This window comes from Streptopelia decaocto, assembly GCF_964273445.1.
Source record: "Streptopelia decaocto genome assembly, chromosome: 16".
NCBI classification, from domain to species: domain Eukaryota; kingdom Metazoa; phylum Chordata; class Aves; order Columbiformes; family Columbidae; genus Streptopelia; species Streptopelia decaocto.
In genome coordinates, this window is record NC_138671.1 from 7622404 (window position 1) to 7642366 (window position 19963).

Here is a 19963-nt window from a genome sequence, read left to right on the forward strand (position 1 = left end):
ACCGGGCGAGGGCCCCGCGCGTCGGGCGGCGCTTTCACTTCCGTGTCGCCGGCGGCCATTTTGTGGCGTTAAGTAGGCGCGCGCGGGCGGCGCCCCACTCATTTCCTCGCGGCGGCGGGTGAGAGCGGCCGGTACCGGCGCTGCGGCTCCGCTCCCGCCTTCGGCCGCCCCTCCCCGGAGCCCAGAGGTGGGTGTCTGCTCTTCCCTCTGCGCTGAGGACTCCGCGGCTTTTCCCTATGCCCTGTAGCTCTCCGCCTTTTTGGACTTTGCTGGGCCGCCGCTCAGGGGCTCCCCCTCCGGTGTGAGGCGCTTCACCCGTCCGAGGGCCGCGCCGCTTCTTGACCCGTTCCCGTTCTCTCGGGTTTCTTCTCAGCCGCCGCCGCCCCTCGTGGGCTCTCGCCCGCCATGAGCTACGGACGGCCCCCGCCGGACGTGGAGGGCATGACGTCCCTCAAGGTGGACAATCTGACCTACCGAACGTCCCCGGACACGCTCCGGAGGGTGTTCGAGAAATACGGCCGAGTGGGCGACGTCTACATCCCCCGGGACCGTTACACGAAGGAGAGCCGCGGCTTCGCCTTCGTGCGTTTCCACGACAAACGCGACGCCGAGGACGCGATGGACGCCATGGACGGGGCCGTGCTGGACGGCCGGGAACTGCGGGTGCAGATGGCCCGTTACGGCCGCCCCCCCGACTCCCACCACAGCCGGCGGGGGCCGCCCCCTCGCCGCTACGGGAGCAGCGGCTACGGCCGCCGCAGCCGCAGGTTGGTCCGGGACGGGCGCGGGGGCGGCGGAGTTGCAGTTGTATCGCGGAGGGACGGGGCTTGGACACGTGGTTGTGTTTCTGGTTCCTTTTCCAAGGGCCTTGGGCGGTGGGGTTGGGAGGGAGATGTAGGGGTGTAGTAGCGAAAGCACGTGGAGTTCCCCCGCAGCGGGAGGGGTTCGCCCTGGAGTAGTTTTAGCCCCCGGCCACTCACTCCGAACAATGGCGCCCTCTGAACGCTCATTTTCTTGCCCACGTGGGTCCCGTTCCGCCCTCCCTGTCCCGAAGTACTTGTTGAAGTTGGTTGCGCCGCCCGTGTTCAACTTTTAACGCGCTTTTTTTTTTTTTTTTTCCCTCCTGCTGTGTTTTAGCCCTAGAAGACGCCGTCGCAGCCGATCTAGAAGCAGGAGTCGCTCTAGATCCCGCAGTCGGTCACGCTACAGTCGGTCCAAATCCCGATCTCGCACACGGTCTAGGTCTCGCTCCACCTCCAAGTCCAGGTCTGCCAGGAGATCCAAGTCAAAGTCCTCGTCTGTCTCTAGATCCCGGTCCAGGTCAAGATCCCGGTCCCGATCTAGAAGCCCACCCCCTGCCTCAAAGAGGGAATCCAACTCTAGATCCAGGTCTAAGAGCCCTCCCAAGTCTCCAGAAGAAGAAGGAGCTGTATCCTCCTAGGAACATGGTAATGTACCTCAGGACCAGCACATGTTGCATGTTACTTTATTAGAGCACTTAGGTGGGGTGTTGGGTAGCTATATTAGAGTATTAATAGCCTGAACTAAGTGAATCCTAACGGGGCACGTTGTTAGCTTTTTTTAATTTTCTTTAGCGGTGCTTTTTGGTTATTGGTTTAGGGAAATTAATACTGAAGGGATTTCTACGGAGAATTTTTTTTTTTACAGGGAAAATGTTTTATTGCGAGATTTAATGGCTTGCTTTTAATAAAATATTGTATGAGACACAACCTATGATGAAAATGACTATTTCTTACTGTATTTATCCAACATCTGCATTTTCCCCTTTAAAGCTGCGGTCTCCTGTTTGCTAAAAGAATATTGGCCAGTATTGCAGATTTTAACTGATTTGGCTGATCCTCCAGGGACCAGTTTCTGTGGGCGTGTGTTGGAGCAGGTTTGTCTTTAAATGTTAAAGATACACTATCCTTTTAGAACGGAAGATCGGTTCAGTGGCCGTTATACTGACTGGAGGTAATAACTGTCCTAGAAAAGTGGCAAATTCCTTGCAACGAGAAAACCATGGAAACTAGTTTTTCCTCAAGTCGACATCTTGAAGAGGCATCTAAGGATACACCGGGTGGGGAAAGGATAGTGTGTCTTTAACTTTTCAAACTGTTTGGTCCTATTTTTAAAAGGAAAGGGCCTAAGCTAGCTCTGAAGTTAGATAATTGTAGGAAAATTAGTCATACTTTGTTTTGAATGCTAATTAGAGTTTAGTTAAGCCTTTGTGAAGAAGTATTAGTTTTATAACTTAAATAACTTTTAATAGTTTATCATTGAACAGGCTGAATTGAAGTTAATGGTGGTTTGATCTACAGCCTGATGCTTATTCTACTCTAACTAAATACTTAAACAGAACCTCATATTTGGCCTCTGAAGTAAAGAAACATGGGGGGGAGGTGGAACACTATGGAAATTCCTAAAACTTAATTAAATTAGGCAAAGCCAGTTGAAGCACAACTAGAATTATACCTGAAGTCATCCACAACATAAAAATACAAGGTAGAAACTTGGCTGAACTTCTTTTTCTTCAAATCTAGATGCATCAGATAAATGAGAACCCACATAAAGGACGCCCTTGGGGGGAAATGATCGCTTGAGTCTTCAGTCCATTGGAGAGACCCCTGGCACGAGCAACCAGCTGTTGAAAAGGTTATTTTGTAACATTTTGTCTAACTTTTTACTTGTTTAAGTTGCACCTCAAGTGGCAGATTTTACATTTTATGTGCCATTTTGTTGCTGTTATTCAAATTTCTTGTAATTTAGTGAAGTGAACGACTACCGATTTCATTATTGGCTTGGATATTTGAGGTAAAACTTCATTTTTGTTTATATAGTTCTGACTCTTATTTGAAATTAAACTGATGGTAACTTGCTGCTTCCAGTTTCATACTGAGGAAACATGCAGCTATTATATGCTGAGTAGCTAACTCTCAAAAAGTATTCTTAATTTTGTCTATATTCCTTAAATAAAATTCTGCAAAAGTTCAATTTGAAACTTAACTGTAAGTGCTTATTTTATTTTTTACTTTGAATTCAAATAGTTACCTTCAAATTCAAATTGGTAGAACTTTTTTCAGGTGACAGTTGATATTTGAAAAGATTGTTTTATCAGACTCAATTCTAATCTCTTCTCTTATGTATTTTTGTGCACTAGGCGCAGTTGTGTAGCAGTTGAGTAATGCTGGTTAGCTGTTAAGGTGGCGTGTTGCAGTGCAGAGTGCTTGGCTGTTTCCTGTTTTCTCCTGATTGCTCCTGTGTAACGATGCCTTGTCGTGCAGAAACAAATGGCTGTCCAGTTAATTAAAATGCCTGACAACTGCACTTCCAGTCACCCGGGCCTTGCGTAAAAATAATGGAGCATACAGTGAGCACATCTAGCCGATGGTATACACACCTTATTTTTTCCAGAATGGTAAAACCGACCTGCATATATGAACTTACATATAAGAAATGTAATGTTAAGAAAACAAATGGTTCATTCCTTTGTAAGTACTGATTGGTGTATCTTTTGCTTAAGACATTCTGTACTATGCCCACTGTCTCTGTAGTTAATATTAAACATTTTTCTGTGTTAACTTTTCTCAACTTAATGTCTGAGTCAGCTTATTTTTAGCTTGAAAAAAATTCTGCAATTATACTGTCAATGTTTAACTTCTATATAGTAATTGAATGCATTCTACTGCTTAAAAAAATTATCCATTGGGGTTGCTTTTAAATTACTACGGGCAAACTTATCTAGTATTGTGACTAACCCAAATGTTGTATGGCAAGTATTGTACACCAGGCTATAACCACCGATCCAGACAGGTCCGTTAAACAATTGTTACGAAAATACACCCTGAGCGGTACTAATTGCATTTGCTGTGTGCTTGCCCTGACTCAACAGGCTGCTGCTCGGTGATAGTTAATCATAGTGATGATTTTTTTTTCTTGATTTGGATACCAAATGACTTGTAATTTCAACTATCATGTGTTAAGGGTTATTGTAATGCCTTGTTAACTTTATGCATGTATGTTAAATGGGAATGGAAACATCTGAATCTTTGCAGTCTGGCTTGATTGAGGATTAAAAGTACTTTTGTACAAAGTTGAGCAGCTTGTATGTTCCCAGACTGTGTGGTTAGCAGCAGTCTATGCAGATTCATTTAAAAATAAACAGGCTGGCTTTTGTGTCTGAATCTTTGGGAAATAACTTCAGTCATGGGAAACATCTCACAGGGATATTTTTTTATCTTGAAAGTGCAGTTAACTTTTCTTCATAGCTCAAGTTGTGAATTTAAGCTGGATCTTTTGGATTGGGGGTTGTTCAGCTATGTTAGTGGCTTACAGAACAGAACTGAGTCTGAACAATGACACGGTCTTTGGGGAGGAGCACAAATTTCTCAAAAGCCATAGCTAAACAATAGAACAGCTTTATTTTTACAATGCATGTTTTAACTGTTACGGGGATCTGCTTCCCCCCAAAAAATATGCATGAGGTTTGATGTGAACAGAGAGTTTTCTGCAGATCCATGCTACAGTGAACAATTAAGTATCATCTTGTATTGGAACCAACAAGTGGAATAAACTTTTAAGTACCATCTGATATTGCTAGTGAGATGATCATCATTTCGATTGTGTGTCTTCCTGGTAGAGAAGAGCTGCCCAAGTGCTCTTTGTCTGCGCCGAAGGAGCGTAAGGGCACGTGGATGCTCTTCAGTTTCCATTTGCAAAGCAAAGCTTCAATAGACCAGTCAGCGCTGAGGGGTGAGGAAATGTAATCCCGTTAATACTTCTGCAGACATTATAGGAGACTCTCACCAAGCTTAAATCTAAGAGTTTTCTAGTCAATGGTGAACTTGTAGCTCTTGGATTATTTTCTGGTTTGGCTGCTACCCCTAGGATTTACTTGGCTAATACCAGCTTGATTCACAATCTGTGAGGAGCTTTAGTAAAGAGCTAATACAGGGAGATGAGAATTAAGATTTGAGTCTTAAATATGCAGAAGAATTTACCTTCGGACTTGATAAGTAGTCCAGAATTGAGCATGTGGATTCTTTTCCAGCAAGAAGTAAATTGTAGTTAAAACATCTTCAAAGTCTGTATAGTTTGGGAAGATTAAGCAGTTTTAGTTAGTCTCTGGATTCTAAAAAATATGCCTCATTATACAAAATGGTAATTAAAATTTCACTACAAGACTAACTCTAGCTGTATAAGAGATCTGAGAATCATGGCCTTACGCAGTTAATTACTGTTTTCTATTCATGCACCTTTCAGTGATACTTAAATTAATGCTAGAATTACCCCAAAAATAAGAAGTTTGATAGCATGGTGTCATAAAATCTGTCAATTGATCTCTTTTCAGTGTTCCCAGTATTCCTTGGACATGAAGTCCTTGCAGTTTGTCACACACCAGAGGTAACCTGAGAGCATTAACATACCTTTTGGGTCAAAAAAGACATCTGATCCTAAAATAATGTCGATGGGAGCGAGAGCAAGCAGCTCCGGGGACACCCGCCCCCAGGTGAGCCCCAGCACGGGGATGTGGGGCAGCCGGTTGGCCAGGCAGCTCCTCTGGCAGTTCCGCAGGCACTGGGGCAGCTCTTCACTGTCTGACAGGGTCACCTCGGCCCCGCACTTGGCGGCCACCACACCAGGCAGGCTGACACCGGCACCGATCTGCAACCACACCGTGTCACCCAAGCAGAAACGGGGATGATGCCCCCGCGGCTGAGCAAAGGGGGGTGTTCGCGGGGCCGCTCAGCGGTACCTCCAGCACCCGCTTGCCGGGGAGGCTGCTCCGGTGCACCCAGAGGTACTGGGCCAGGACCACGGCGCAGGGCCACACGTACATGCCGTACTGCGAGTCCAGCACCTGAAACACACGGGACGCGGCGCTGGAGAGGCGGGTCCCGCTCGGCGTCCCGGTTTTAGCGGTGTCCCCCCCGCTGCGCGGTACCTCGGGGATGCGCAGCGCCAGCGCCGCCGGCCCCTCCGTGAAGCGGTACCGCCGCGCGCAGCCCCGCCGCGGCTCCCCCATGGCCAATCGCGGACGGCCACGTAGCGCAGCAGGCTGCGCGCGGACCAATCGGCGTCTTTTGCAGGGTGACGTCACGCGGAGCGCCGCCGCGGGTGCTGATGGCGGCGAGGCGACCGCGCAGCGGGAGGCGTGTCCCGGCGTCCCGTGTGTCGCGGTCAAACCGGGCCTAAAGCGGCGGCTCCTGTCCGCGCCACTGCCCCGGCGGGTCTGGACGAGGTCGTCCCCGAGGGTCGGTGCCGTGAGGGGCACCGTGCAGTCCGCTGACGCGCAGCCGGTTGGCTGCTGTCCCGGGAGCAGCCTGGGCCTGTCCTAGCAAGGGGAGAGGCGGCGGCGGGTTCCCGGGGCGACCTCACCGGCGAGCGGGTCAGCGCGACCAAGGGCGACCGGCTCGCACACTCCCTTCCTGTCGCCAGCAACACCCTCCCTCCCAAGATGGCGGCCCGGCCGCGCCGCTTCCCTGTCTCAGCCAATCAGCGCCGGAGGGCGGGCGAGGCATGGCGGAAGACGACGGCTCAGCGAGCCAATAGGAAGGGGCCGGGGGCGGGGCCGCAACGACAGCGGCGGCAAGGGGGTGAAATTTCTCGAAGGTGCGGCGGCCGTGCCGGGCGAGTCGGGGCCGCGCTGGGGGCTGTGCCGGGCGCGGAGCGGGACCTGGGGCTCGCTGAGAGCAGCGGCAGCGGATGGTAGCGGCCCCCAGCGCTGCCGCTAGCGCCGTCGCCATGAATCATAAGAGCAAGAAGCGGATCCGTGAGGCGAAGCGCAGCGCCCGGCCCGAGCTGAAGGACTCGCTGGACTGGACCCGCCACAACTACTGCGAGACCTTCCCCCTCAGCCCCGCCGCCTGCAAGGTGCACCCCGGCCCCAGTCTGGGGAATTGGGGGCGTGAGGGGAATAGGGAGGCCCTGAGGGCAACAGGGAGGACACGACTGAGGGGCTCATGAGGGGATTGCGGGGGGGGGGGGCGGACAAACTGAGGGGATGAGGGGGATTGAGGGAGGGATGACTGAGGGGCTCCTATGAGGATTGGGGGAATTATAACTGAGGGGGTCATGAGACGATTGGGGGGGGACAACTGAGGGGGGACTTGGGGGGGAAAGACTGATGGGGGGAGTTGGGGGGGCCTGAGGAGAAGGGGCGCTGGGGCAGTCTGAGGCCTTTCTTGAGGCTCCCTCGGAGCTGGTGGGGTCCCCGGGGGTGCTGAGGACTCTGAGGGAGGGGGTCAGGGCGGGTCAAGCAGCACCCACGTTTTTTCCTCCCTCCACGTGGCGGTGGGGGTGGGACGGGCGCCCACGTAATTCCCAGGTACCTTCCCCGGGGGCGGCGATGGGGGTGAAATGCAGCAGGGAATGTGCCAACCCGAAAGGGCAGGGTGGCCTCTCGGCCCGGGGAGTTGCCTCGGTGGGGAGCAGAGCCAAACGGCTCCGGGCTGTGGGTGTTACTGATGGGCACAGGGAATGGGGCGTGAGAAGAAGGACTGCAGCCTCGGGGAGCTTAAAATAACGTGGGCAGCTTGATAGCCTCGTGGTGTGTAGAGCAAAGTATGAGTGTGAAACTCCTCCACACCCACTTAGAAAGCACTTTTGCTTTCCACATCTTGGACTTTAATTTATCCTAATAGCTGTTCTGTATTCCTTCTCTTGGTTTCAAAGGATAATGTGGAGAGGGCAGATGCACTCCAGTTAACAGTGGAAGAATTTGTTGAGCGTTATGAAAAACCTTACAAGCCTGTAGTTCTGCTGAATGCCCAGGTGGGCTGGTCTGCACAAGAGAAGTGGACTCTGGAACGACTGAAACGCAAATATAGGAACCAGAAGTTCAAGTGTGGAGAGGACAATGACGGTTATTCTGTGAAGATGAAGATGAAATACTACATAGAGTATATGGAAACCACACGTGATGACAGCCCACTGTACATCTTTGACAGCAGTTATGGAGAGCATCCCAAGCGCAGGAAACTCCTGGAGGACTACAAAGTACCCAAATTCTTCACAGATGATCTGTTTCAGTATGCAGGGGAGAAACGAAGGCCACCTTACAGGTATAGTACAGTAACAGCAAGATAAAAGTAGGTATTTTCCATCTCGTTAACTCATCCTAAGTAGGTATGATTGTCTTGTGTAAAACAAAGTGCTAGCTTTATGTCTGCTATTTTGAAATGAGCATACATCCCTAACCTGAGGGAGGGAAGGGCAGGACGGATTTGTGTATCACAATTTCTGGTTCTGCCACCATGTTTCTACAAGTTTATATTTTGGTTCTTTTTTTTTTCTATAAGTCAGTTTGCCTCAAATCTTAGATTTAAAAAAAATACATGGTTACTGAAAGCTATGAGGATTAATTTTGTGCTACATGTGCTTTCTGGCTTTCCAATGTTATATGCTTCAGAACTGGCTCCTGGGTTTTGCACCAGTGTCTTATGTATATAGTGGGATTTTGTTTAATTATGAGTCAGTCCTTTTAAGGTAAAGATCTTAAGCTAGATTAATACAAAGTGTGGAGACTATTTCTTAGCTCCTCTTCAGATGATTTTGAGAGAGAAAAATATTTCTTATCTTTGTAATCTTTTCAACTCTTTTTTTTTTTTCCATCTGATTGAAACAGGATTGAAATGACGCTTCATTCCTGAAATCAAATGCAACAACCTTGTATTTGGGCTGTTAGATACAAAGGGGATTTCTATCTACATTCATATAATGCTTCATAGCAGTATGAGCATAAACTGAATGCTCTCAAGTAATTAAAGTCTTTACAGCCACATTTTAATTGTCAGAGAATGCCTTGCCCTTGAGTGACATGAGGTTGTGATTAGGGTTTTTTTAATGAAATAGAAAAAGAATGGATAATGGTTCTCTCTTTCATGTGTCTCTAGTCCAGTTGTGCTTTTGTGAAGCACAAAACAAATTCTGTTTAAGCTCACTGAAGCAGGTGTTTTTACAGTGTTGTATCAGACTATTTTTGCAGTTTAGTTCTAAGAAGAACACACAATGCTGTGATTAAACACAAAAGCACACCAGGTGTAGTCTCTATCAGAAATTGAATGAACTTACAGAACTGGGAATCATTTATCCAAGTTATAGGTAAACTAGATAGGTTTGACTCACAGTAGGTCGTGACTCACATTGGTATCTCTTTCCCCCACACCCTACCCACCTACAGATACACGCCGAGCTTGCTTGCGATCTTGGTATTCACAATTCTTGTGGTTTGTTCTGTGTTATGGAAGTTTTCTATTCCCTAACATCTGGAAAATGTGGGTTTATTTGAGCCCGTTATCTTTTTTTTTTGAGAGAGAGAGATAAGTGATGCAAGAGAGCATGCTGATGCCTCCTGGAGTTAGGGGTTTCATCTAGGTAGAGAAATGGGAGAAGAATATCCTGTGGTTTAAGAGCATAATTGAAAATCCAGCAGGAAGTGGTGCTTCCTTATCATATGATCAGAGTATGCACTTGTGCACTGTACAGATTGACTTTTGAATTGAGAGGTGATAGTGTATAGATCTTAAAGTAAGAACTTGTACTGTTCAGAGCATCTTAATTGGAGTTGTTCCTTTCCAAAATAAGGGCAGTTATTTTTGGAAGCCATTTACTGAAGCAGCTTTTTTAGCTTGGAGGGGGGTGGGGGGTTTTGCTTTTAAATTAAAGTTACAGGATATGAAGTTTTTAATGGTAAATTTGATGTCTTGTGGCAAGCTGGGTTATGTTCATTGTAAATTAAATACCTGGAGGAAGATGCTGGTAAATTATAGTGTTGCTAAATAAGGGGTTTAAAATCTTGTGCATGTGTAGATGCAGTTTATAGTCAGAAAAATGCTATTAAACAGTATGTCTCCCTGTGTACTAGACAAATCTTCACGTGTTTAATTTCTTCTGACTTCTTAGAAAAACTTTGGCTGTTATGCTTGCCGTTTAATTAGCTTTCCAAAGCTAATATGAATCTAAAGAGTGAATTGATGACAGGCGTGACAAACACCTGCTATGTTAAGTTTTATGGCTCCTTTGTGGACTATCAAGAGCACAGCTTGATAACCAGTTCTTCAATTGGTGGTAGCAATTGATGCTTGGAACCCAGCTTAATTTAATCACTGACTTTTGATATTTTCTGAACCTCTGAACTCCTCTTGCTGGGTATCACCTGCCTGTCAGCCATGCAATGGAGGGGTCTTGTTGGTGCTTTAGTTTCTACTCTCTCTGCTGCCCATTCAACAGTTATTGCCTTTTTTACCTCTTTACACCTGGTATTAAAGTCGCCTCATGCTGCTTTATCTGGTAACAGATACTACTGTTCTGTTACAGGAGAAATGAGCAGTTGAAGGTGCTGTTGCTGTTAAAAGTGTAGCAGATAAAATTCTCCATAGAGAGAAATAACCCTTGCAAATGGGGAATGAGAATATACACACCAAATCCTGAGCGGTCACTAGAGAATAAGCTCCAACTAGTTAAATGTTAGAATGAAAAGCCTGTTGTAAATGAACAGAAGGCATAGAGGGAGGCCAGGATTGCACAACTTTGCTTTTTTCCGTACTTATGTTGCCTTTTATTTGTTCCTCATTGTTCTGCAGTTCTGGATCTGTTTGAACAGTGAATTTTAGAAAAGCATAGGATTAAGAGAATGCCCCTCCATAGTAAGAATCCTAATGTAGGCTGTTATGACTTAATCACATTGATCTTGAAATAAGTGTATATTTTCTTGAAGAGCTGTTTATACTCCATAGCTGTATTTTGTTTAAAGAAGCTATCTTGTCCCAGAGTCATTCCTGTCCCAATTCATGTTGGTTTTTAGGTTAAACTTGTGTTGTATCTTTTGCTGTAGTGTGAGCCTATCAGTCTCGAGAAGATAAATTAGGGAACTGTATCTACCTTGATTTCTAATTGTACATGAAATTAACAGCTGTAATTTTCTCTCAAATATGAAGGTAGCTGTTTGCTTGTTCTATGACTAAAGAATTCTTTTCCTCCCATGCAGATGGTTTGTGATGGGCCCGCCTCGTTCTGGAACAGGAATTCACATTGATCCCTTGGGAACTAGCGCCTGGAATGCCTTAGTCCAGGGACATAAACGTTGGTGCCTGTTCCCTACCAGCACTCCCAGAGAACTGATCAAAGTCACACGAGAAGAGGGAGGGAACCAGCAGGATGAGGCCATCACTTGGTTCAATGTCATCTATCCGAGGACGCAGCTCCCCACCTGGCCCCCTGAATTCAAACCCCTGGAAATCTTACAGAAACCAGGCGAGACTGTCTTTGTGCCAGGTATGTATGAATCTCTTCAGTAAGGAAATCTGGGAGAGAAAAGCATATTTTTAACATTTGTTTGTAGTAGAGACAAAGAGAATATTTCTGTTTCTTACATGGCACATCTCGTACAAAATAAACTATTTTGAGCTGTTTCCAAAGGGATATATATTGCAAGGTGCTCTTTGAAGACTGTTCGGTTATTTTCTGAATATCTTGAAACATATATGGCCTGTAGCATAGGCTTACATGTGACACAGATGACAAAACAAATGGAACCTCCATTGCAGCATCACAGGAATGCGATCTGAACTAAATTGTGGTAATAGAAAACCATCACGGTATAAAAAAATAGAGGTGTTTGAGTAGATGGAAGTGTTTAAGTTTATATATACTGTAGCATGACTAAATATTGCAGCCTGGGTAGTCTGATTGCATATGAATTTTTCTTAGCTGCGGGAAAAGAACTACTTAAAGGTACTGACACTTTCCACCCACCTCTCTCTGGTTATGCTTCATCTTGCATTTGAAATCAAAAGCTAAAGAAAGATCAGGTAAAGGTGCCATTCTCTTTGAGTGGCTGCACAGTGTGGACCCATTATCACCAGGAGGTGAGGTGGCCCATGGATTAAGCAGGTGAATTCAGTGACAAATTCTAGCCTCTAAATTTTGCATTGTTTTTGTGCAGCATGGCCTGTAGCTTCTCTCCACGTTGCTTCTCTCTAACATACAGCTGACCTCCTGTTTGGAAAGTGCCTTGTGATTGCCTTGGCACTTATTAGTGACTCCCCAGTGTACCTTCTGTTAAGATGTTGTAGTTGTCGGGTTCCATTAAACTGTTTCCGTAGTCTTTTCATGAGGTTGTAAGTGGGTTGTAAGAACACCACTGTCTATTTTTATCCTGTGTGGGGAAACAATTTTGCATCTATTTTTAAATGAAAGGTTAGTCTGTAGTCATAAGAACCTTACTAAATCAGCGTGGAAAGTGCTCTCCAGCTTAACAGAGAGGGCCACTGTGCGGTCTGGGTTACAATGGTTCTTGCTATTAAATAAACTGTCAGTAGCCAGCATGTTGCTGTCAAGTCAAATCTTTGGTCCTGTTCATGAGCTGGATAATTTGGTGAGAGCATTGAGCAGCCTTCTGTAACAAGAATCTGTAAAGCACAGGAGCAAGTACTGAAGTAAGACTGAGGAAAGATGACATGGTGGCTAATTCGCCTGAATTTGGGAGATAATGTTCAATTTCCACCTGTGCTATGGGAAAAAAGTGTACGCGGCTATTCTTGAACTTGCTTTCTGCTATGTAACCAGAAATGATCATCGGTGTTGTATTTATAGGTGGCTGGTGGCACGTAGTTCTCAATCTCGACACAACTATTGCCATCACGCAAAACTTTGCCAGCTGTACCAACTTCCCGGTGGTGTGGCACAAGACTGTAAGAGGGAGACCCAAATTGTCGCGGAAGTGGTACAGGTAAGAGATTTATTTAGTAGCTTTCTTTTCATATTCTCTATTTAAAACAAAAACATTTACACACAGTGTTACGGTTCAGAGGCTAACCTCAACATTTCAACTACATTTAGGATCCTAAAGCAGGAACATCCTGACTTGGCAGCCTTGGCTGATTCAGTTGACCTACAGGAATCTACTGGTATCGCTTCTGATAGTTCTAGCGATTCTTCCAGTTCCTCAAGCTCCAGCTCCTCAGACTCTGATTCAGAGGTAATGCTTTTTATTATAGTAGGTGATCCATATCCTGCAATTATATTGTTTTTTCCATACCTGATCATGTATGCTTATCCTAATATTAATGTCTTATGGAAGAAATTAATAGAAAGCAACTCAACAAATCCATATGGTGGAGGAGCCTGCGGCCTTAGTATATTCTATCCGCTGAAGCTTCTCTTTGTGTTGCTAAATTAATTTGGTTTGTTTGGTCTATGTTTAGATACAAATCTGTCACTCATTTAGTGAAGTCATGCTGGTGTAAAATGGCTGCAAAATGAATTTTTTAAAAAAGAGGAAGGGGAAAAGGATCCAAACCCAAGAATATCAGTTATGACAGGGCACTTTTCTAGGCACTTAAGTGCTTCAGAAGGCACCAAGTCTGCTCTTGGAAAATTAGGTCCTTCTAGGAGCCAAAATGAACACATCCATTGTCTTGGCCCAGGACAGCTTAGTAATGAAATCTAAGAACATACTTGTTCCTAGATTTTAAACTTTTAACATTTGTTGTTTTAGATTAGACACATGAAATAAATTTTTTACTATTGATTAATCAGGGTTGCTGAGGCCAGGGTTGCTGTTATGATGAATTCCACAGCACAAGCAGTTTACTGAGTTTCTCTGAATTCTGGTTTCATCTCTTCATACTTCAGTGTGACTCTGGCTCTGAGACAGAGGGGATGATGCACCGGAGGAAAAAGAGGAGAACGTGCAGCATGATGGGTAATGGTGACACAACTTCCCAGGACGACTGTGTGAGCAAAGAGCGCAGCTCCTCCAGGTGACCCGATGGCAACTGCTGGTTTTTAAACAAGCAAAAGACAATACAAGGCAGAGCTGACAGAGTTGAGATAGGGTGATTTGTCAGGACAGAGGGGTGGAGAGCAAGGAGTACCCTGCACAATGTAAAGCAGTTGGCCAGTAGCGATATCTTCCTTTCATAAATTATTTTAATTGCTGCAAACTGAAAACTAAGATTCTTGATATTTTTAATAGGTTTTTTTACTTTATTTAATAAACAGTTTTCTTACTTTTCTTAGTTGTCTCTTTTAACAGAGAAAGTATTTTATTGTTTTAATGGGAGAAGTGGGATATTTTAACTCTTCAGAGAGCACAAATGAATAGTAAACAGTTAGAGATGAGGAAGGATCAGGCAAGGCTCAGGTTTCAATGCTTTATTGTCCAAATGGAAAACCTTCACGTAGTTGTATGGTTTCTCTTATTGTTGCCTGGATTGCTTCAACCTGGCCTGTTGTTTTGTCTGTTAAAGGCAAAATTCACCCCAAATGTCTGTTTACCTATTTAAAAAAAAAAAGACCAAATTTCTAGTCAGTCTTGAGGGAGGGAACATTAATATTGCAGAACCAAGAACAGATATTTCTTACAGTAAAATTGCTGAGGAAGGAAGCTTTCTGGACTTGCCAGGTTAAAAACAATGAAACACTGGAAATGTAGGTGTATACTGCAGGCAGGAACTTAAACTCTTTGCTAAATGAAGCATTTTTCTCATATAGCAGAAGCTTCGCAAAGTTCGTAAGCAAACTCCTTGCAGTTTGGTTCACTGCTGCTGCTGTAGTAGCTGCCTGCCTGCGTCAGGGTGCTGTCTGGTTCCCCAGCTGTTGGATGCTTCAGGTTTGGCACAGGTGCAAACAAGTTGCCTGCTAAAGACTGTTCACAACAGTCGTTTACCCAGGGAAGTCCAGATTCCCAGTATCATGCCTGAATTCCTGCTGTAGGGTACTGCCTAAAGACCTGTTTGCACCTGTGTCACTGCTTGTCTTGCTGTGATTAACTGCTCTCCTCTTTTCAGGAGTTGCTCATACATTTGAATTGCAACTACAGAGCATCATTCAACAGCTGGGAAGGACTGTACCGACTGCTTATTTTGCCCTGGAGGTTTTAACAATTTGTTTGTTATGACATTGTCAAATGCTATTTCAGCAGGCAGTTGTGACTTCAGGCAGAGAATGAGCAGCAGGACATAATAAACCTTAATGCAGACACTATTTAAAAAAAAAAAAAGTGTAAAAATGCAGAGCACATATGCAGATCTGTTCTGAAAATCTTGTGCAATTTGAAGTTGAAACTTTGAAATGAATACCTTGAATATTAAAAAATTAACATGTTGCCTAGAACATTTGCTTTCTGGGTTTCACTGTTTTTCCTCTTGTATGTTGATGGTGTCACTCTGAGGATGGGTGGGCTTTCTGCTCCAGCTGTGGGATGGATTAGTTGAGAAGGAACAGTTCAAACATACAATCTTATCCAGCTTGTACAATTCTGTTGGGAGAACAAGCATACAATTAACCTGCATGCTGCTATCTTTTGGCCTGATATGGGGGGAGATGCTGTGGTTGTTGACAGGCAGTTGTATTTTTTTTTTTGACAGGATTAGGGAATCTTGTGGCGGCCGCAGCTACCCCTGAGCGAAAACAACACCCACCGAGGGGCAGCTGCCAATTGAAGCTCCGTTAGCAGCCAGCCAGCTCTGTTCTACCCCCTTCTGCTTCTGTTTTTCACACCCCTTACGTTTTTGTCGCTCTTCCTCGATCCAGACATCCGTCTCCATTATGTGCTGTCGAAGGTTGGCTCCTTACTAACTTCTAGGGGAATGCCCCGACTCAACATTATTGTGCAATGCTTTGTCCCCTCTGCGCCCCACGTGAGTGCACTAATGACCCAGCTTTGGGTAAGGACATGCCAAGTATTTAATGGTTCACGTAACTGGCAAGGAAGACGACGGTCAGTTTTTATTAAAGAACTCTTTTTAAAACCAGCAGGTAAATGTAAAAACCTGCCTTGCTTTGACACTGTCATATGTTTACATGTTGTCCTGTACACTTGAGGAAAGGAACATCAGCCCTTTTGGCCTGTCTGAACGTCCAGTGGATCTTGCACCGGAATTTCAGGAAGGGAGGGTGGTATGAATGCTCCAAACATTGAAGCAACATGAGTGAAGGTGACCACCGACCTGAAGCATCTTTTGTGGTCTTAATCTACACATATACATCTAAGGTGCAACACCTGAACCAGCAGCAGTCCATTTACTTTTGCTCTGTAGCTGTTATGATAACTGGTAACAAAGATGCACTAGCACCTTGCAATAGGAAGCTTGATGGAGCAGGAGAATCCTGGAGTTTCTTGCACAGCAAAAACTGGAGGGGGGAAAGTCAGCATTTGCCAGTAATTATAATCCTTTAGGTGCAGGCATGATAATTAGCATTAGGCAACAACCGACAGAGTCTGACTTTTACATTATAACAACAGTTGCTGGGCTTTAAATATCAAGCAGTTTTAGGGCCATGGGCTCGTTCAGGCCGGTGCAGTTCACGTACCTAAACGGCTTTCCTTTGAGGTTATGGGTTCAGATATTTCAGGAACTTGCGGTGCCAATTTTAGAGAAATGGGAAGGGGACATACTGTTGTTTTATGCTTTTTAAAAATGCAATGTGTTGCTTAAGTCTGTGTAAGTGCGTTCATATTATGCGAGGTAAAGCTCTCATCCCCAAGGGATCTGTTGGAGCTGCTGGGTTTTTTAGCAGGGGCTTGTGCTGGTGGTGTCAGCAAAGAGGTCTGGCTGGCTGATGGTGGCCCGCAAGGAAATGACCCTTCTCGATCTGAATAGCACAGCCAGGAGCTCACTGGGCTAAGCTGCTTCCTTGGGTGTTCTCCTGGGACCCAGGACGTGGGTGTTCCATCTCACTTCAGCTGTTCTTCTTTGGGAGAGGAAACGTAAAAGCAGTACTTGTGTAAAATAGATGCAATAATGCCCAGGCACTGATGACAGAGTTAAAAAGCAGATTGGCAGCCTTAACTGTGACTTTCTTATGCGTGTTGTATTTGGTGGAACCCCGAATGTTGCTTGTCTGAATTTTCTGATCATTTTTTTATAAGACTGTCTCTTCCAGTTTAAAGACTCTCTCCCTTCTTGGAGACTGGGCCATATCCTATTGCACAAGGGAATCCTAAATATGTTTGTCAGGATCTCTGTTTCTGAATCTTCTGTGCCAGTCATTTTTTTATAGGAGCAGTGTGGCAGTGAAAAAATGGAGAGAGGGAAGGTTTATTGGTACACTCCTTAGTTGTCCGGACTCTTGAATTCCCTGTGATAGCCAGGCGTAAGCAAGAACTCTGTAGACTGCTGCAGATTCTTCCGCAGGATTACTTCGTTTTAAAAAAAGCTTCTCAAACTCGTGGTGTTTTTGGCCGAGGTTGCCTTTTTTTCCTGCCTGGTCGAACAGCCTGGGAGCCTGCACAACCTGTATTTCTTCTCAGAGCAGGCTGCAGCCGCTGCTTTTTGGAAGAATGTGAGGGTCTGGAGAGGTGAAGGCTTGAAGTCTGAGGTCTGTCACCATGAGAGGAGTCCTTAGAGAATGGTCTGCTGCCCTCTTTGGTGGCTGGACAGTTTATATGTCACTAAGATAGCTGATGCTGTAGCTTCCAATGGCATTTGACACGCATGGTTCAGTTTTGCAGTCTTAAAAACCTGAAAAGCCTGATCGCTGTCCCAGGAAAGCTGCATCTCTTCCACCAGAAGCACAGTGAGAAGAGCCAGAACGCAGGGTATTCTGTGCCTCTGAACTCTTCCATGGTGTAAAATAAAACCATTTCAGGTTGAAGCCTGTGTTTATTTGATGTCCCTCACAGAATGATGGTGTGTTTGAAATGGGCTGCAGGCATCGCGATACCAGCAATGCTCTCCTGACTTCCCCACAAGGCACTTTCAGTTATGAAACAAAGGTGGGTCTGTTTAGGCTGCCTGGGAATCGGGACTCCGGGGATCTCTCGTTCTTCCGCTTGCAGGCTCTTGCCTCAGCCAAATTGGTGAGCTGCTGTTTGTTTTAATAGATGAGGAAAATACCTACCTCACAGGGGTGTTGTGAAGCTGAAGCATAATTACTGTGTAAGATGCTTTGAAGTCATCCTCCCACAAAAAAGTGTTCCAGACATCCTAAACAACCTGAGACTTCCTAACCTGGTGTTAGCTTTTTGTAGCAGAATACGTTGGGGATGATGTTCAGCACTTGTGGCCACGTGGTGTTCTGTGGTGGCCCTTCCAGAATCGCTGTGTGGTACATCAGTTGTAGCAGAACAAGGCTTTTTGTTTTCACCGGAGTTTTAACCGTTGGCGTTTCGTAACCTGCTTTCAACAGGTCCTGCTAGATTGGAATTGTTTTAAAATAGGACTAGAATAAATTCTCTCTCATTGGGGACTCGGCTTCACTGGCCTTACAGGCCAGGTGAATGAGGAATAAAGTTACAAGCTGTGCTCCCTTGTGCCTGGCTCTGTGCCTGAGGAGGCTGACTGGGGAGAGGGGTTTTGTGCTCTCACTTCTGCAGGCTTGTGCTTCTTGGGGCACCTCTGTCTCCTGTTCCGACCCCACTGCTTTTGTGTACGGCAGAGCCCTGGATGCAGCAGCGTGGCTCTGCTGCAGCCCCCTGCACATTGAGGGGTGCCCTGTTCCCCAGGGACAGGCTCAGAGCCACAGGCTGGGTTTAGAGTGTGGCTGTCCCCATCGTACTGTGTGTCCGTGTCACTGTCCTGCCTGCTCTGGTGAAAGGTGAAAGGATCTCTGAGCTCTGGCCGTGCTTTTGAGTCTGGTAACTGATACAGGCTGGTCTGCTGTGCCAGTTCAGGACTAAACGGATAGATACCCTGTCAGAACGGTGTATGTGAACAACAGCCGTGCTGATCTCAGCGCCTGTTCTCTGCACAAGTGCTCAGGGAACAGGTGAGACTGAGGAAGCACTGACATACCCTCCTCCCGTCCCCGGCTGGGGGGTGCTGGCTCCAGTTTGTCTTCTCGGTTATGTTAAGCCTCTCCAAATGCCTAGAAGAAGGACAGCAACCTCTTTCATAATTAACCTGGACTCCTCCTCCCTGAGTCCCCAGCCGTCATGGGGCAGGAAGCAAGACTGGTGACTGAATCAAATCATTGTGACGGGAAGTTTTTGGTGCCCCGCTCGGAAACGGGGGGAAGAAAGCTCACGGATTTGTTTGACAGTCAGCCCCTCAGCTCCAAGCCCTGCCGCTGCCGTTAGCCGCTTTTATCACCCCATCCAGCAGAGCTGGGATACTCTTAATTGTCTTGTTTGGATGATTGTGGTTTTGCTTTTTATTTTAAATAAAATCAATTATTTTGCATTATCCTGTCGGCTAGTCACTTTCCTTCACTGGCCAGGGGCGGTTTTATTTTCTGGGCTTTGGCTTCACTTGCAGACAGGACACACAGCACAGAGTTACTGCAGAAGGGCTGGACCCTGAGCAGAGAGCTGCCCCACCTTCTGCCCCCAAAATCTGGGGGTTCCGGGAGAGAGAGCTGCCTCTGTGGGCACTGCTGGGTGTCTGAAGGTGCTTCTTATGGGTTTGGCTGGGTAGTGGAATAGTGATTGAGGAAGTGGAAAAACTTGTATATTTTGTTATTGAGCTTGTTGACACTGGTGACTGCAGGTGAATAAGCTGCAGCAGAGTGTGGGACAGCAGCCTGGAGGCTTTTCAAATATTTGTATGAATGTAGAATGAAACACCTTGAAGAGTAGATGAGTTTGTGGAGATGGCAAGTTTCACAATTTCTGCATAAGCCCATGTCCTTCCTTTCCCAAACACTGATGTAAACACTCTTCTTGATTAGTCACCATCCCTGGAGGTGTTTAACAGACATGGAATTGAGGTTCTTAGGCCCATGTTTTGGTGGTAGAGTTGGTGGTGCGGGGTTAATGGTTCGACTTGATCTTAGAGGTCTTTTCCAACCGAAATGATTCTGTGACTCTACAATTTTAACATGATGGAAGAAGAGCTGTACGGGGCGAGGCCAGAGGCCGGGCTGGCAGCGGGCTCAGCAGCAGAAGCTGGGGGAGAAGGTACCACCCCAGCGCCCCCCAGGCTGCAGGGAGCCCGCCAGGCTCTGTCCCGCTCGCAGGCAGATGCGCAGCGCTTTCCGTGGCGGGGGCTGTTTCCCAGCAGTTGTTCCCGCCGCTCCC

The 19963-nt window shown here is 46.2% G+C and overlaps 3 protein-coding genes across 7 annotated transcripts; 2 read left to right on the top strand and 1 right to left on the bottom strand.

Moving 5' to 3' along the window:
- Nucleotides 1–44: 44 nt before the first annotated feature.
- SRSF2 (serine and arginine rich splicing factor 2) lies at nt 45–4184 on the top strand. 4 transcript variants are annotated; one of them, XR_014185517.1, is made up of 5 exons: nt 399–767; nt 1138–1448; nt 1794–1897; nt 2544–2655; nt 3161–4184. XR_014185517.1 is itself a non-coding variant. In XM_082066976.1 (4 exons), exons 2-3 carry the CDS (start codon nt 406–408, stop codon nt 1439–1441), a joined length of 666 nt encoding a protein of 221 aa, XP_081923102.1. In that variant the 5' UTR covers nt 45–187; nt 374–405; the 3' UTR covers nt 1442–1448; nt 2544–4184. The 4 variants fall into 4 exon arrangements, 1 of the variants encoding a protein (XP_081923102.1); XM_082066976.1 differs by lacking the exon at nt 1794–1897 and adding an exon at nt 45–187 and having other exon boundaries at nt 374–767; nt 2544–4184; XR_014185516.1 differs by having other exon boundaries at nt 2544–4184.
- Nucleotides 4185–4340: 156 nt separating this feature from the next.
- Nucleotides 4341–6475, bottom strand: METTL23 (methyltransferase 23, arginine). 2 transcript variants are annotated; one of them, XM_082066975.1, is made up of 5 exons: nt 5945–6474; nt 5756–5860; nt 5427–5664; nt 5001–5085; nt 4341–4745 (listed from the first exon to the last, which is right to left on the bottom strand). In XM_082066975.1, the coding sequence occupies exons 1-5, from the start codon at nt 6023–6025 to the stop codon at nt 4577–4579; spliced, it is 678 nt and encodes a 225-aa protein (XP_081923101.1). In that variant the 5' UTR covers nt 6026–6474; the 3' UTR covers nt 4341–4576. The 2 variants fall into 2 exon arrangements, with proteins under 2 accessions (XP_081923101.1, XP_081923100.1); XM_082066974.1 differs by having other exon boundaries at nt 5756–6475.
- Nucleotides 6476–6559: 84 nt separating this feature from the next.
- JMJD6 (jumonji domain containing 6, arginine demethylase and lysine hydroxylase) lies at nt 6560–19130 on the top strand. The gene is made up of 7 exons (XM_082066973.1): nt 6560–6873; nt 7675–8063; nt 10988–11274; nt 12595–12730; nt 12841–12979; nt 13636–13763; nt 15372–19130. Exons 1-7 carry the CDS (start codon nt 6706–6708, stop codon nt 15406–15408), a joined length of 1284 nt encoding a protein of 427 aa, XP_081923099.1. The 5' UTR covers nt 6560–6705; the 3' UTR covers nt 15409–19130.
- The last annotated feature ends 833 nt before the right edge of the window (nt 19131–19963 follow it).